General features: G+C 33.1%; 1 protein-coding gene across 1 annotated transcript in view; it reads right to left on the reverse strand.

Annotated features, from left to right (window-relative positions):
- Positions 1 to 17,888, reverse strand: part of PTPRQ (protein tyrosine phosphatase receptor type Q) — a 198,273-nt gene that overhangs the window by 176,671 nt on the left and 3,714 nt on the right. Inside the window, exons 4-9 of the mRNA XM_082742760.1 lie at positions 17,719 to 17,788; positions 13,710 to 13,909; positions 12,305 to 12,554; positions 10,605 to 10,733; positions 8,599 to 8,745; positions 2,483 to 2,655 (exon numbers count right to left, since the gene is read on the reverse strand). Coding sequence (XP_082598886.1) covers positions 2,483 to 2,655; positions 8,599 to 8,745; positions 10,605 to 10,733; positions 12,305 to 12,554; positions 13,710 to 13,909; positions 17,719 to 17,788 — 969 coding nt within the window. The remainder of the gene's footprint in view (positions 1 to 2,482; positions 2,656 to 8,598; positions 8,746 to 10,604; positions 10,734 to 12,304; positions 12,555 to 13,709; positions 13,910 to 17,718; positions 17,789 to 17,888) is intronic.

Raw genomic sequence — 17,888 nt, forward strand, 5'->3', positions numbered from 1 at the left:
TCTTATCTGGTATCAAGGTCAAAATGAAGCATAATAAATGAATACACTACACCGAGGTTTTAACTATTATTTCCCTACTCCCCACCCTATAAGGTAGGTCTATAAGCCCTGCTTTAAAAATGAGGGTACCAAGTCTCCAAAAGTTGACTTGTCCGAGGTTATAGAGCTAGTATAAGGCAGAGCCAAGGCTAGAACCGAAGTCTGTTTGGATTTAGAGCCTCTGCCATGTCTCTCTCCCCAAATCAACTTCCCTAAAGATGAACCCAAACATCAGTTACATGGGAAAACAGAAATATCAGTAATAGACCTGATCTGATAAAAAAAAAAGATACCATCATAGAAACAAGGAGAAGTAACGTGTTCTTTTATTGAGAGAGGTCAAAGAAACTAATAATGTGTATCAATCAGAGCGAAAGTTTCAATGCCATGATTAATAATCACAACAGTTTACAATTATTTAGCATAGCACTTATTACATACCACACACTGTTCTAAACTCTTTTGTACACATTAACCCATTAAATCCTCATTAATACTTTTGTTATAGGGACTTACAATCTGTATCTTTGAGAAGAGAAAACTGAAGGTCAGAAAGGTCAGGCCAACTTTCTAAGGTTAAACCAACCATAATTGACAAAACCAAGGTTTAAACCCGAGCATTCTGCCTCCTAGAACCATGGTCTCAATCTCTCTACTGTAGAGCCCATTAAGTGACCAGGACCTAAACCCAGATTTATAGGACTCTAAAGCTCATGCTCTCTTCAGTGTATCATAGGGATTACAAGACATATAGACAGAAGCAGAATCCCAAAGAAGTCTTTCTAGAACACCTTAGTTTCAAGAGAAAAACAGGTGTATCTGACCATTCAACAGATGTCATTAACAGAAGTGGGAGATCTGTCACCTCGTCTCAAAACAGCCAACTATCTAATTTAAGACCGTCTCAGCCAGAGCAAAGGTTTATGCTTTTGCTCTTTGCCTGAATTGTCCACTAGAGTATCAGAGAAAGCTTTAACACATCTTTTACACACAGAAAAGGAGTAAACATAGGATTGAATTTTAATCCTGTGCTGGAGATGTTGAATAATTGGGAGTCATAAATCTTGGGCAGCCAGAGTGCTTTGAGCACACAGCAACATCAATTTTCAAGGGTGTACAAGAAGTGAAAGAAAGTAGAGACTAGAAATAGAATAGACAATATGTATGGGGAAAAATAATAGCGCAACTAGAAAAAGCAGTGATTCTGGACCAAAACAGTAGAAATGAGTTGATGAACAGCCATCAGGTAGCTCCTGCAAGGCCTGTGATTGGATTCACTGGTCCTAAGTGCATTTATGTTTGTACCCATTCTTGGATGTGACTAGTGTGGAGGCTTCCAGGGCTCTCACAGGTGAAGAGCTGGCTGGGTAAGGTGAATGAAGACAGGAAAAGGAAACCAGTGTGGCCCATATTTCTAACAAAAACAAAGGGGAAGGGGTGCCTGGGTGGCTCAGTGGGTTAGGCCTCTGCCTTTGGCTTAGGTCATGATCTCAAGATTCTGAGATCAAGCCCCGCATGGGGCTCTCTGCTCAGTGGGGAGCCTGCTTCCCCCACCATCCACCACCCCGCCTGCTTGTGATCTCTCTCTCTCTCTTTCAAATTAATAAATAAAACCTTTAAAACAAACAAACAAACAAAAAACCAAAGGGGAAAAAAATAAGACTCGCATTGTGAATAGAGGCAAACACATTGTCCTTTTATCGTTTATCCATGCATAGCTTAATCTCCATCATTTAGTAGGTTGTTGGTTTTTTTTTTTAAGATTGATTTATTTATTTGAGAGAGAGAGAGTGAGTGAGTGAGCAGGTAGAGGGGCAGAGGAAGAGGAAGAGAGAGAATCTCAAGCCGACTCCCCTCACTGCAGGGAGTGGGACAGGAGCCCACCCTCACAACTTTGAGATCATGACCTGAGCCTGACACTTAACCAGCTGAGCCACCTAGATGCCATCTGCTTTCTGTAATCAAACATATTCTGCTTTTTTTTTTTTTTTTCCCCAACGAGAGAGCTTTGAAAAAAATTAACTCCCAAAGACTGAACAGGACAAGTCATTTGTCAACAACTACGAAATACTGTGCTTTTCCCTGGCAACTGTTACAAATTGCAAGCAGGCATAAGAGGAGTGTTTAAATCATAACAGGAGTTTCTAAACAATTCATTAACTGAATTACCATAATAATATTCACTTATGGAAGCACCTTTAGTCCCGCTTCATTGCTCAATTAACATTTTTATATGCTGAAAAAGAATGATAGCATTTAACTAATAATATATGTTCTAAAATGAAATATGACCTAGTTGCATGAACTTTATAGCCCCAATTTACTTCACTTTGTACCATGATGCTTGTCATACATTTTGTTTGAATGCTGGAAAGTCTTCCAAGTTATCAGGGCCAAAACCAAGGAGAAAGGGCTCACCAAGATGTGAAATGAAAGTGAATACCTCATCTTTTCCTGTGAGCAAAGTATTTTCCAGAATTACTCCTGTCTCTGAAACCAGAACTTTGACTCGGTATTGGTTAATGATTCCATTTGGTTGTCGTGGTTTCTTCCAAGTAATTCTTATTTGTGTGGCTTCTACTTCTGCAAGTTGTAAATCAAATACTGCACCTGGAACTAAAAAAAAAAAAAAAAGAAGAAGAATAAAGAGGGACGAGTTTAACAGTATATTTTTAAATCTTAAAAATTCCCTAAATTCTTAGCTCAACATTTAAGATTTGTAACTAGTCCATTAGAAAATAGACTACAACAATTTATTATTTATTAACAAATATGTATAAGACTCATTAAATAAATAGATAGAGTTAAATTTCCACATATTGTTCTCAAAAACGTAAATAAGAAATAGGATAACATAGAGTAATTTCCTCAAATCAGAATGTCATAATATTTGTTTGAAACAAATTCATTAATCAAAATAACTTCCCAGAAAAAGCTGTTTAGGGATGATTAATACCCACCTGAAAGCTTTATAAAATTATAACAACATATCAAAAAATAATATCCAGAAGACTTTGCCTGAAATGAAATGTAGTTGGTAAATTCAACTAGGTTATCTTTCAATTTATTACATAAGATTGCTTGAAGAGTTGATTGATTTCGGTCTGCTGATTTTACAAATGAATTATGTGAGTCTCTAATTTGAGGTACTTTTACTCTTTTCAGTAATAAAGAGAAACAGAAACAAACTAACCACTGGCTTACAATAAAGCACCAAGTATTTACGTAAATTGTAGTTAGAAAGTGACCATGAGTGACATCCAGTAACCCTCCCAGTACTAAAGGAGTAATAATGAATCAAGGATAAACATGCCCTGGGCTTTGGTCTACTTTTTGTTTATAGCTAGTGTGATTATGAATAGCCAATTAACCCCTCCCCTAAGTTTGCTAACCTATAAAATGAGTAAAATTATACTGTTCTTATTACTATGGAAGGTTACCATAAGGAACCTTGAATGAAAGGCTCAAGAAAGAAAATAATATAACTTCTTACGATCAAGATGTAGTAAAACGTCAAATTCATTTCCCTAAGCTATTTCACATTAGGATAGTTTTTGCAAATATCATTTAGAACAGAGGTAATTTAGGGATAAAATATAAATAGAGAATGACCCTTTTCCCTTCTAAGATAACAGAAAGGACTTGAAAATCAGTTTCACAACTCTTGTAAACATTTACAAGATTTAAAATTAATGAATTTAAATTGATTTAAAATTAATTTAAATTAAATTAATGAATTTAAATTGATTTAAAATTAATGAATATAATTATGCTTACCTCAACCATATAGGAAACTATAGGGATTTTTCATTCCACAGATTTGAGTTTTTTTGTCTATGAAGTAGCCATTTAAAAAGCCCCCTATATAGTGTAACAATATAAGTATTTCTAAATCTTTCTAAATAATTAATGGCTAGATGAATGAATGAGTAATTCTTGCCTAAGATTTTCATTACTACTACAGCCAATATTTTCCTGTCCAGCACAGAGTAACAACTCTGCTCAGAACTAGGATATAAACATGAAAGTACCACTGTAATTTACTAATTCTTTAAATCTCCTTTTCTAAAAATATTTCCATATTTCTTTATATAGAAGGATAACTCTTTAGATTGATCTCTCCCCCAGAACTTCTGATCTGAAGGAAAAACGGTTTGACGTTTGAAGGATGGAGGAAGAGTTCTAGACTAGGACCCCATAATCACAGATTCACTCCATCATCCAGCAGACTGAGCCCTCATCTTTTAATCATTGTTCTAGGCTCTTGAGGATCGAGCAAGAAATAAGATAGATAAAAACTTTTGCACAGGTCACCTCTTATGTAAGTATATACAAAATAAATGTTGTTCCTAACATATATGGTCCTTATGTTTCTATCATCATATTTACCAATACACATTTTTCCAAAGGCAGAGCAACTTTCCAATCGACTGTGTACTATGAAAATAACACAGCCATTTAAAAAGCAAAGCTCCCATTCCACCATTCTTCTACATTTTATTTTAGAGTTGCTACGTAGACAAAACCTTGGCCAGTATTGTATCATGGAAGAGATCTGGCATTTTTCCATTTAATTTGATCTTGTGTAGAACTTCAACTGAAGAAACAAATGTAATGACTACACTGATCGGATTAAGAGGTAAGGAAACCCTGCCTACCAAAAAAATAAGTAAAGTGTCACTTCCATTTGATGTAACACATTAATCTAGTGAATACCCAGTACAGCAAAAAGAAGCAAAAAGAAAAAAAAGTAAGTGTGTGTGTGTGTGTGTGTGTGTGTGTGTGTGTGTGTGTGTGTGAATTTACTATCCCTTATTTAATCAAAGAGAGGAAATCTTCTAATTTATAAGATATTTTTAAAAATAACTAAGTATTGCTCTATGACACTAATGCCTTAAATTATAATTCAAGTAAAGATTAAGTTATTGTATATTACCCTAAAAATGTACCCCTGTGTAAGAGTGACTGTAAAGCTATCTCTCTCTCTCTCTCTCTCTTTCTTTTTCAGTGAAAGAAGAAAAAGCTTGGGGGGCAAAGGAAATGACTCCATTTGTCCTTGTCCTTGTCCAAAGAAGGATACTTGATCTGTTACAGCAAAATTTCTTATTAGGAAACCAGAGAAGTATGGATTAAATCAGATTCTTTTAATATTGATACCAAATTAACTAAAGAAAATAAAAAACACAAGGGAATTATTCACAGTTCAGCATCGATTCTGAGGTGTAGTCTACAGGAATTTCCTGCGAATCATTCTCAAGTCAATACACTTATAAATTTTCTTAATAAATGAGAAACAGAACAGACATATAAAGGATAAATAATGTTCAAATGATTTTAAGCTTTCAAATGAAAAAGGGTTAGAAAAAAATAAAATGGAGACACTGGCACAGGGGAAAGAAAATGTATTAAAATAAATTTTGCCATTATGTAGGATGTCTGGGTGGCTCAGTTAGTTGAGCATCTGACTCTTGGTTTCGGCTCAGGTCATGAACTCAGGGCAATGATCTTAGGGTTATGAGATGGGGAGCCCTGTGTCAGGTTCTGTGCTCAGTAGGGATTCTGCTTAAGGCTCTCTCCCTCTGCCTCAACCCTGGCTCTTTTTCTCTCTTTCTCTTTAAAATAAATCAAGCTTTTAAAACATAAATTAAATGTTGCTATTGTCTAGCAAATTAAACTAATTTATTGAATTTTAATTAAATTAAACTAATTTTGGAAAAAAAATCTATTGACAAAAGTCATTGAGAACCCTGAAAATTTGAGACTTTCTCTGATTTCCCTACTAATGATTATACTATTTGCAGAAAGGAACAAGTTGGAGGACAAAAATCTTCACTTTCGTAGTCTATTTATGGAAGAATAAATATAGATTTCAATACTCTATTTGCTTTTAAGAAAAAATGTTAACCTTCTTATGAGATTTTTATACTAGTGACAGAAAAGTTATTAGGTGATATTGAAGCAACAAAGTTTTACTTAAGATTTGTTTAACCATCCCAAACAAATAAGAAAATGCTGATGTCTATGTTGTATATAATAGCACTCTCTCATTTTGGGATAGGCAACTCCATGACACTTTGTAACATCAGCAATTATTAAGCTATCTTTGTTTTTCAAAACCATCTCTTCCTCATACTTGTGTAGAAATCTGCTCAGTAAAAGATTAATGTATATATAGGAATTTTATAAAATGTACAAGAGTACTGCCATGACATGATGTTGACTTTCATTGACGATCAAAGTAGGCTATGGACTATAACATTCTCAGTGTTAATGAAATCAGCCCCATATTACTATAATGGCATATGCAATTGTCTATAAAAGAAATTCAACATAAATATATAAATATATATATAGTTATATATATAAATATATAAATTCAACATAAATATAAAATTCAACATTTTTTCCATGACTATCTGGAGATTTGTAGAATACCAGTTGTTTTAAAAACATTAATTTAAAAATTTCTCCTAGTATATTTTTAAATAGAGAGTCTACTTTTAAATACGGAGAGGAAAATAAATTGGGGAACCTTAATTAGAATACAAAGAACCCAGCTGTATTAATAAATGAAAAAGAAAACAGTCTAAAATTAAGGTATCAATTTTAACCAAAAGTATATAGTTCTAGCGAGTTATTAGATTGTTCTCATATGGTTTAAAGATTCCCTTATTGCAAAGTTTTAATTAGTAGGACTAGGACTAATTAGTGTTGTCAGAAGCTGAGAGATACACTTACTGCATTTGCCACAGCATTTCACTAAAGCCCTTCCTAAGTCTGAACTATCCCAAGAGAACTCTATGGAGGAAGGCTAGCACGCAGAGATAAGAACCATGCCACTGCTGCACTTAGTGGAGCCCACCTGCTGCCAATGGAACCCCCTGAGGGCCACCTGGACATGGTCAGGAGGGTAGTTAAGATAAAACTCAGGATAAATTGTTTATTACATAGGGCAAACAAAATCGTTTGTTCAAAATAATTTTGTGTCAAAAATAAGCTGTGTGAAAAATATAGAGCAACATTTTAAATTTTTATTTATTGTTTTGTGAATAAAAAAAGATGCAAAAATAAAGAAAGAGGGATGAACTCTTTTAATGATGCCCAAAATCAACAACATGAGAGCATATGTGGCAATATAGTACCTATTTCCCTATTTTTGCCAAATGCTATAGGCCAAAAATAAGAACAAATAAAAAAAACCCTTAAATTATCGATTCAACTTAGGGGTGCCAAAACTGGCTTGATTTGAAGGAAGACAAAAATTCTGAATTTATTTAACTGCATGCCTTAAGAATAAAAATTAGTTGGCCAATTAAGTGGTTTGAGAAAATGTTATTAAAATCAAACCAAAGGACTCTAGACTAATGAGGGCCAGGTCACTCTGCCATTTTTGGTAGCCATTCATAAAGCTGTCTAGCTTTCTAAGAAATGCTTAAGAGCAGTTATTAGGTGAAGGGGAGATTTAAGGTGTAATGGAAATAAGTACAAAGGTAAGACTTCTGACAGAAACACAATGGAAAAAATTTAGTAACAAAGAAATGAAAACATTTTGCTTGTAAGTTTACATATCTTTCTTAATCTGTGTATTGAAATCATATACACATCAGCATTTTCATTTGATATAAAACATAATGTTTACATTCTTTCAACAGCAAAATATTAATAAGGGGTTAATTGTACTTTGAAGGGAAGAACAAAATTCCCTAATAGTTGCTGCCCTCTAATGGTCAGATACTTGAGTGATTTATCTCTCAGTCTTGATGAACATAATAAGCCCAATCTTTAGTTATATGTGCATATGTGCACTTGAACACATGTGTGTATTTAGTTTACAAGTTCCTGTATGTTAGCTATCACACAAAATCTGGAAATTTTTCCAGTGTTAATGTGCTTGTAATAAAATTGTGATGTTCTCAAATAATTGCAATCCGTAAGTAAAAATGAAGACATTTTAGCAAGTTTGATGTGGGCCAGGAAAATAAGTTGTGAGACAATGCAGGAACATTTTTTAAACACCTAAAACTGTGATGTTTCATACATGCTAACAAAAACTTTCTTTAGGAAAGCTATTTTGTAATTATTTCAGGATGTGCTAGTAAACTTGTATTATGCATCCTCTAGGAATCTTCACTTGCTTAATATATCCTTTTGTTTACAAACATATTTTGTTAGAGGCATTGGGGATATATGGATTCTCCTAAACGTCATTCTATGAGAAAAATCTATTCTACATTGAATAATGTGAGTCAAACAATGTTAAATGTGTTTGTTTTTTTCTTCGGACCTCTTGAGGTTTTGCCAGTCTTCACTGTGAGTCTCAAACACACTGACACTACAGGTAGTACTTCCTAACCTTACTTGATCTCCAGTTCCTCTATGAAGCATGGTGTGGGTTTAATGTTCTGAGGAACACATGTTTGGAATGCATAGGTAGTTATCTGGTAAGGGAACAGCATGAAATAAGTAAATATAAACCAAATAGCTTCTAATATAATGTTTAACCAATGCAGTAAAATCTACAAACATATCTTATGAGCACACTGAAAAAGATGTTTTTACCTTCTGGAGGAGTGAATACTGAAATATTTGTTTTGGGTCCAATTCCTGCACTGGTCTCAGCAGCAACATATACATCATACACCGTAAATGGTGTTAGGTTAGTGAACGCAAATTTAAGGTCTTTCGTGCTATTATCCAAAATTCGACCTGCAAAAAACAAAAGATACTGTGAATTATTTTCTCATTAGGCACATAATCATTTACACATTTCAGTAGAGAACCAAGAATAGCAATTAACGTTTGTTATTACAATTTTAATACATTATAATTACAATTATTTCAAGTTTCAAACATTTAGCTTAGTGGTACATTGATATCAGGTTAAATAAAACAATGGAAAGAATATGAAAATCTCCTGGTAGTCAGAATAACATTAAATCATAAAGCCCTATCCAATTACCATGTTACTTTTTGACATTTTTAAAAAGAAAACATTAGATTTTGCTAATATTAAAATAATGACAGCATTTTATACATAAATTTAGTTAATTAAGATACTAAACATTTTCATTATCTTCTATAAAAAGACATTTTTAGAAAATACTTGTAGTTCTGCTTCTGAGCAAAACTCCTTCTTAATAGCCCATCATCAAAATTCTTTTAATCCTCAAGTTTACCTCTGAATAATTCTTTCATTTCTTGCTGTAGCTGGAACCTGGCTCTTCCCTAAGAACATGGCTTCTGTTCCCCGAATGGTCTAATTTATCTCACGGTCACCAAGTGATGACGCCTTCGGGTATGGCATGTGTTTCCCGAGCACCTCAGGGTCTAATCTTAGACAAGCCCACCTCCCTCCTTACAAAAGCTCACAGCTTTCAATCTCATGTCATGTATGGTCTCCACCAGCCCTCCTTGTTGCTGTGATAGATTTAGGCCTAGGGTCATTCACCTTCATTCTGGATGGTTTAGTGCCTGCTTCAATGTCACTGTCTTTAGTGCTAATTTGTGGTGATTTCAGGATTCCCTAGACTTGGTCCTTAAAACACTCCCTGCTCTCCTCAAATAATCTAATCTACCACCCTATCTCATCCACTCCCATAGACATCACTACTGCCAGTAACAGCGAATCTTCCATGATCCCAATTTCTTGCAACTCTCTCTGACTTATTCTAGAACCCCAAAGCAACAATTCTTTAAGTTCATTGGGACCTCCAATCCATTGATCGTATGAACTATTTTATTTTATTCCGTTTGGTTTGGTCCCTTACCACTTGGTTTCCACTATTATCCAACCTCAATGGCACTGTCAATTAATCACTACCTTTGCATAAGCCTTCCATTCCCTTGCCCTCTTCTTGTTGAAAGGAGCTGGAGAAAAACACAGATCCACTCTGATTGATATCACTTTATTCACTACCACACCCCAAATGAGCCCTAAATTTTGCCTAGACCCCTATTCAACTTCTGTGACCCAACACTCTCTACTCTTCCGGTTGATTTCTTTTGTAGCACTATTTTAGGAAAGAATTTTAGAGTTTACTTAGTTGACTTCCAGCAATAATATCTGAACCCCTCAAAATACCTGATAAGGGAACATCCAGGTTGTGCTTGTTGAAAAAGATGAGCTTGCGACATTATAAAGATGCCTGTATTATTTTTAGAGAGGTCTAATTATTAGAAATGCGCTCCTTGTTCTAAGCAGAGATTTGAACTAACTGAAGTCCATTGTTCTTCATAAACATATTTGCAATTAAGTAAGTCAAGGTCCTCCTATTCAAACATTTGAAGACATATATGTCCTCTAACACTTCTTAGGAGTTATTCTCTTAGCTTCTCCTCATGAAATATGGAACATGAACAATGTTTTGCCATCCATATACTTATTTATGATTTTAAATAAAAAGTTCAAAGAGCCTCACCTCCCTTGTTGCTTTTCTATTATTTGCTTCAATTGTAAGATCTTATATAAAAAAAGATCATGTTACTTTTAAGAACTTTGAAAATACTAATGTGCTTTGTATAATTCTTACTCCAAAAGGTAAACACAAAACTGGTTTGAGACTTACCTGATGGTCCATATAGTTCAACTCTGTAACTAAATTTCCCTGTTACTACACTAGGTGGGTCCCATGAAATTGAAAAGGACTTCCCTGTAATGTTGCCTGTTACACAGTTTTGTGGCGGTCCTTCAGGCACTAAAAGGGTTATAGAAAAACATGAATAAATAATATATACTTAAAATAAATGAGCATTTTATTAAATATACACAACAAAACACAAAATCTGAAAGAAAAGAAAATATCACACTATGAGCAAAGGGTTTTTTAACTTTAGAAAAAGGAAAAATGAATAAATTGAAGAATTTAAATAAGGCATGCTGGATCATCAGATGAACTACTTATTTGCAACAGTTACTACTTTAATTTAATGTTGTATATGACTGCACAGGCTATTTCATTCTCATTCTAATATTGTTCCTTGTATAGTTACATTGTCCTGACACACACCTATATATTGAATTAAACCAGCCCTTGGCATCTGACTTGAAAAACACCCTCCCCCTGGTGGACACAGGTAGATGGGTCAGGGAATTAACTGTCTCTACATTACCTTATTGGAAAAGATCTTCACTTTATGTATCAATATTTGTATTTGTTTCTGAGAGGAAATTTATAACCTACAGTTAGAAAATTCTAATGTAACATTGGCATCATATAAAAAAATGACATTTTAAAATAGTCTACTTTTCACAGATGTAGTCCCACATTTTACTTTCTTTTGATTGCAATGAAACATTCCAAATATTTTTCTCAAGCCAAAGTTCTTGTCTACCAAATTTCACTTTGTGTTATCCTTAAGAAATTATTTTTTAACTGTATAAGTAGTATAGAAGGAGAAAATGGTATGATTCAAAGATGACTATTTAAATCAAGAAAAAACTTCAAACTTGATGTGATGAAATGATAAAAGCTGACAGCTATGTCATCAGAAAAAAAAATACTGTGCTTTAGGGAAATTACCCTACCAGTAATAATTTCCAGTAACCTCAAAAATTACCAATCACAATGGAATGTCTCATACTATATATTTAATATAGTATTATGTCAGTAACTACATAAATTTACATATATATAATACTGTAATCCCATAATTAAATACATAAACACCCATAGCTAGAAATTGTGTGCACTCTTCAAGTTTCGTAATTATACAAATGACACTCATTGAATCCTACCACCACCACCATAAGGGAGGTACTATTGCTGCCTCCATTTTTCACATAGGGAAACCCAGTACAAAGAGAAGATAAGTAGGTATATTTTTAAGTACTATTTTTGTCTAATACTGAAATATGAATCACATGATATTTCTTCTACTACAGGTCTAACTTCCACTTTTGGTTGTAACAGTATCAGTGAGAGGAGGGTATAGATGATTATCGGAGAAGGAGAAGGGCAGAGATGATTTTGAAAATTGCTCAGATCAAAGATAAATTAAAGCTGATTGTAGGATCATGGTTATTAAGCTCAAGAATCCATTCTTCCAAATGTCCTTTCTCTTTTTAGATGCTTATGTTAGTATTGTAAAAGAGTACTGAAATTAAAGATGTTTCAGATGGTATGCCCATGATCTGTTATTGGGGGGAAAAGTTATTGGAAGGGAAAGAAGGTTTTAACAGAAAGATCTATATAGAAAAAATGAAAGATTATTATATAACTAATTTAATTCTTTTTTTTTTCTACATACACAAAAAATGAAACCATACCTGATTCTGGTGTTCTGACGATTGTACTATCAATATAACCTGCTTCAGTTGTAACAGCAGAAACTTCAAAAAGGTACGTTGTATAAGGTCTCAAATGTGTCACTACAAAACTGATAGGCTCTTTCCACACAGAGCTTATTTTACTCCTAGCCAACATGCTTGATGAGTATGTGGTACGTGATGGGGGCGTAACTCTAGCAAGGGTTGGAGAAGGGCTGGTTGTACTCCACAAAAAAGATTCATTATTCTCCTAGTAAATAAAATAAACAGCAATCGAAAAATAATGTGGTATCTCTTAATGAATATGAGCAGTATAATTTATTTCTTTCCTTTATAGCATAAATATCATTCTTAAATTTATGTTTATGTATATGATTCATGAAGATTTTAATAGATATAGATTGTTATCTATTCCAAGTTATGGACCAATTTGCTAGAGCTTAATTATACCCATTTATGTCTACAGTTTTAGAAGAGAATATATTTATTGCATTCTTTATACCTTCATATTTCTTATGAATAGGATTTCAAAAGGCTTAGCAACAGCAAAATCATTAGTAAGAATTTTTGAAATTCATGTTAAAAGTTCAAGAACCAAAGAGATAGTCTCCCTTTTGTGAAATTTCAAGCATACATCACTTTATTACTGGTACTATCATTTTTTCCTCAAAAAAAATACTTAAATGATAAAGCCAATAACATAAATGTTATATATGGATATATATGGGCATATATGTATATGTGTGTATTAGAAATACAGCCTAATTTTAAAAAGAAGGTTTTAAGACTTCTATAACTTACAGTATTTAAAACAAAAGTAATTTTGTTTGTTTTCCCATCAATAATATCCTAAAGATCATCTAGATTACTTTTGGGAAAACATTATTATGGTACTTCCAGGGATTTCCCATAAATGACTAGAGTCATTTAACAAATTTTTCACCTAAGATATGCACAACAAAAACAATCTACTTCCATGAACATAATTTTGACTGTTGCCTTTTCTACCCCTCCTGTCACATGGAAATATTTTTTTTTCAGTGATATCCTTTACCTTCCTATTTCAGGTCTTTTTAAATATCCTCCACCCAAAATACTCCTCACACAATCTCCCCTGTCCTTACACCAAGGCAATTCCAAGGTCCATTAACAAATGCTACTCCTTTCATGATGTCTCTTCAGAGCTTCCTGTAAGATTTTTATATCTCTTGAATTCTCAAACCCTGCTCTTACTCCACCTTGAATACAGTCAGTTGCATCTAACATGATACTATAACTGAACACTATAAGGAATCAAACAGCTAATAACCACTGTGGTTTAAAAAGTTTCCAGATACTAGAAACTTCAAGTGATAGGCTCACACCTAAAATTTTTGAGACACAGAAAGTGTTCCATGATACTTACATTACATTCTGGCAATTTCCCAGTTAAAATGTCTTCCACTCTGATGGAGACATCTTTCACTACTATCCCACTTCTGGCATGTTTCACACTAATCTTGAAGCTGGTAATTTTGCCATTTGGTTGCCGAGGTAAATACCAAATCAGGTTTACTGCAGAATAGTTAAAAGCCTCAACTGTGAGATTCACCACTTTTCCTGGAGCTGGGGAAGTAACAGAGATTGAAGGAAAAGAAAAAACACTGTTATAAAATTTAGAATGGCATTTATATAATGTTGAGATGTTATTTTTTTCAAGTTATATAAAATTAAATATACCCTGTTAGAAAAACCTACTCTCTCTCTCAAATAAATAATAAAATATTTAAAAATAAAATAAATTTAAGATGTACAAGATGTGAATTTGCTACATTTCCATACTGTGCTATGACTGCCATTGTAGTGATATTTAGTACTTCTATGATATTACATAATTATAAAATCACCTTATGTAACTATAATATCACACTGTTATCTATATTCATTATACTGTGCATCAGATCTCTATGCCTATTTATTATTTGAGGCAAGTTTGTACCCATAAACAACATCAGTCTTACACTCCCACCCCATCCTCTGGTGACCACCATTTTACTCGATTCATGAATCCCAATCGCCCTTTCAAATTCCTTATTTGTGTAAACTATATATACTCTTATAAGTATGCCTGTATACACAGACATACACACACAAATTAAATATATTCATACAAAAAAACAAATACAATTTGCTTTCAAAACATTTTCAAATGAGCTTCAATAACAGTCACAGGGAAGTACTTGAGTATAGATAAACTTGAATTTATAACATAATCAAAAATTTATTAAATACATGATTTTGAAATATTTGAAAAGTGACCAAAATATTAAATACATAGAAAGTTATTAAATATGTTGGGGCACCTGGGTGGTTCAGTCAGTTAGTTAAAGCATCTGACTTCAGCTCAGATCACAATCCCAGGGTCCTGGGATCAGATTGAGCCCTGCTCCTGGAATTGAGCCCCCTCTTGAGCCCCCTGTTGGGCTCCCTGCTTGGCGGGGGATTCTGCTTCTTTTTCTCCCTCTGTCCCTCCCCCGCTCATGTGCTCTCTCTCTCTGTCTCTCTGATAAATGCATAAAATATTTTTTAAAAAGAAAGTAATAAAATATGCTAAACATTTAGTGAAAAAGGTATTTTTATTAACTTGCTTTAATCCTTTTAATCTCAATTAAATATTTCTGCTTTTATTTTCTTTTTTGACTTCATTATGTCCGAAGAATAATGCTGGCTCTTTTCTGTAGTTGGTAGGTCTTTCCCTAAATATTGCAGTTTCTACTTCTGAACTTTCATGTGCCAAAACCCATTATTTCTTGATGTTCATAGAATGAATTCATCCATCTTGATCCAAGCAAAGGTTTGACACTGTGGCACCAAAAACTTCTGTTCATAAAGTCATTTCATCTTTCAGTTAGGTGTCTTCTAACACTTTGAGGATATATCTAGACTAGTGATATGCATAAATCTGTATAAGTTGTGTGAAGGTGTCTACAACTTTACAAAGTATATGTTATGCAAAGTATACATTTATTGAGCCAGAAAAAAACTTCATAAATCCAATATAGAGACTTTTCCTGCATTTCTAATGATTCATCAAGTTGAAAATGGAAGTGCATTCTATTATCCCAAAGCCCAAATAAATTCTATGTTTATCTGAAATAATGCCTCACAGTAAGTTAAGAAGTTGAGATTTTTGTGCTTGTGGATGCAATATTAACTCAGTATGGTATAACTAGTTAACTCATACACTCTTCCTAAGAGCATTTTTATTCACAGGAAAAGAAATTCCTTCTTATTTAAATTAAAAATGCAGCTTATTTATTCCATAAACTAGTCCTTAAATTTGGATTCTTTATATCATAAATAATGAAAAGGGGTACTTAGGGTGAAAATGGTAGAATACCGATACAATTAAATTTAGATTTACCTAATGTCTTTACCTCTTTATATTTACCAAAAAAAAAAAAAAAAAGGAAATATAGGGGCAAGAGAAATTATATAATATCTAATTTGCCCAAAAACACACAATAAATGAGAAACAGTAGGACTCCCAAGAAAAAATTTTTCATATGTCATTCAAAAGTTATCCAATTAACTTCCCTAAAACTGAAAACATAAGTAATAAATTTTTCTTTTTTATCCTGGTGAATATTTAATTTTGAAATGATAATTTTCCCACTTGAATTTTAGTTGTATGAATAATTTGAAAGTCAATATGCTCAAAATCAACAAGAGTAATTTAAATCTCATAAATGATTAATTTCTAATTTTAATAAACTGAATTTTCTCTAACTTTCTATGGAATAGAGCATGTTTCATATGCTTCTCTAGATAATGTCTCAAACAGAAACTAGGCCACAAAGCTTGATGTATCTTTTTTAACATGAGCCATTGTATTAGCCCCTCTAGATACACAGGGTTCATTCAACTTATCTCATTGGCATAAAGCAGTTCACTGGAAGATTTTTATCTTCTAAATATGTAGAACATTTATAGTTGCAAAAAATTATGGAAATTCTTTTTACAGTAGTTACCACTAACCTGACATATTACTTAGTAACTCATAGTTATCTCAGCCCACAGAATGTAAGCTGCACAGAAAATATCTATTGTTGAATGGAGATGCCATTATTTATCTAATCGTTCTGCATTTATTGGTCCTAACTTTTTACTATTATAAATAAATAGAGGAATTATTAAATAAATAAAAACACCTCCATTCGTTAACTTATTTTTATCAAAAATCTTGTGTTCTAACTAGGCTGATATATAGAATAAAAAATAAGCAAGTAAATGTGTACTATATCAGGCTGCTCTAATGAAGAAAAATAATTTGTTAGGACTAGAGATGGACAGGAAGAAATACAGCCTATTTTAGGAGGTATAGTTAGGAAAGCTAATGTGAGATTTGAATTAACTAGCAGAGAGAGAGAGATGTGGATATTTAGTGAAAGAGTATTTCAGTTAGAGGAAACAGCAAGTACAAAGGCTCTATGATGGAAGATAGGTATGGATGGTGTTATTTGGAGGGAAGGGAGAATGTTAGAGATGGATCAGAGAGGGAAAAGAACATCCTGAGTGCTATGCACCATGGGAAGGACTTATGGTCTTATTCTGAGTAAGATAGGAACCCTACTAAGAAGAGAGAAATACTATGGTCTGGCTTATGTTTCAAAACGATGATGCAACTCTTGTGGAGATGGAAAATTGTAGACAGGTAAGCTGGAAACAGGAAAACCAGTAAGGAGACGTTCAGTTGCTCAGGCAAGAAGTGATAATAAATTAGAGTGATTTGCAATTGGGGTGAGATTCAGGATGCATGTGGATATAGTGCTGGCAGGATTTGCTGATAGACTAGAGTTTACTATGAGAAAGAGGCATCAATAATACATCAAACTCTTTCTTCTCCACCATTGAAAGAAGGGAGGTAACTTACATTGGTTTGAAAATGATTACATGTTATAGAATAATATGATAACTATAAAATCCATATTTCCAAAGGTCTAGTGTCATAAAAATGTATATGATTTGATATTAACAGGAAAAAGCAGGATATAAACTTGTATAAATGGTATAAGGCTACTTTCATGAACATATACTCACTCATATAGACACATATTCATAAGAGGAAAAAAGGACCAGCCAGGAGCGCACCAAAACGGTAACAGAGTTTTTATATGACAAGGTCATGGGTAATTTTTACTGTCTGTTTCTTATTTTTTCAAAGCTTTTTTTAAGATAACACTGCTTTCATAAATTTAGAGAATAATATATATTTTAATGAATAATTATCTAAGAAGATTCTAAAAGTAATTGAATGGCCATGCTATTGAAGAGTCTATGGATTTTAACATCATTATTTGGCTTATATACCTATTTATTTTAAATAAAAAACTTATAATTAAGTTAATTTAGAATAAATGATTTAAGCAAATTACCACTTTCTGCAGTTTGGAAAAGAAATGGGTCACTAAACACTCCAATACCAGCACTGTTTTCAGCAGCAACCTAAAACAGACCAAAAGAATTATGTTCATGCTCTCTAATTAAACAGAATCTGAAATAATAACATTTTAATATTGATTAGTTAAATGACAAAGATATTTTT

The sequence above is a fragment of the Mustela nivalis genome, assembly GCF_964662115.1.
Source record: "Mustela nivalis genome assembly, chromosome: 7".
NCBI lineage: Eukaryota > Metazoa > Chordata > Mammalia > Carnivora > Mustelidae > Mustela > Mustela nivalis.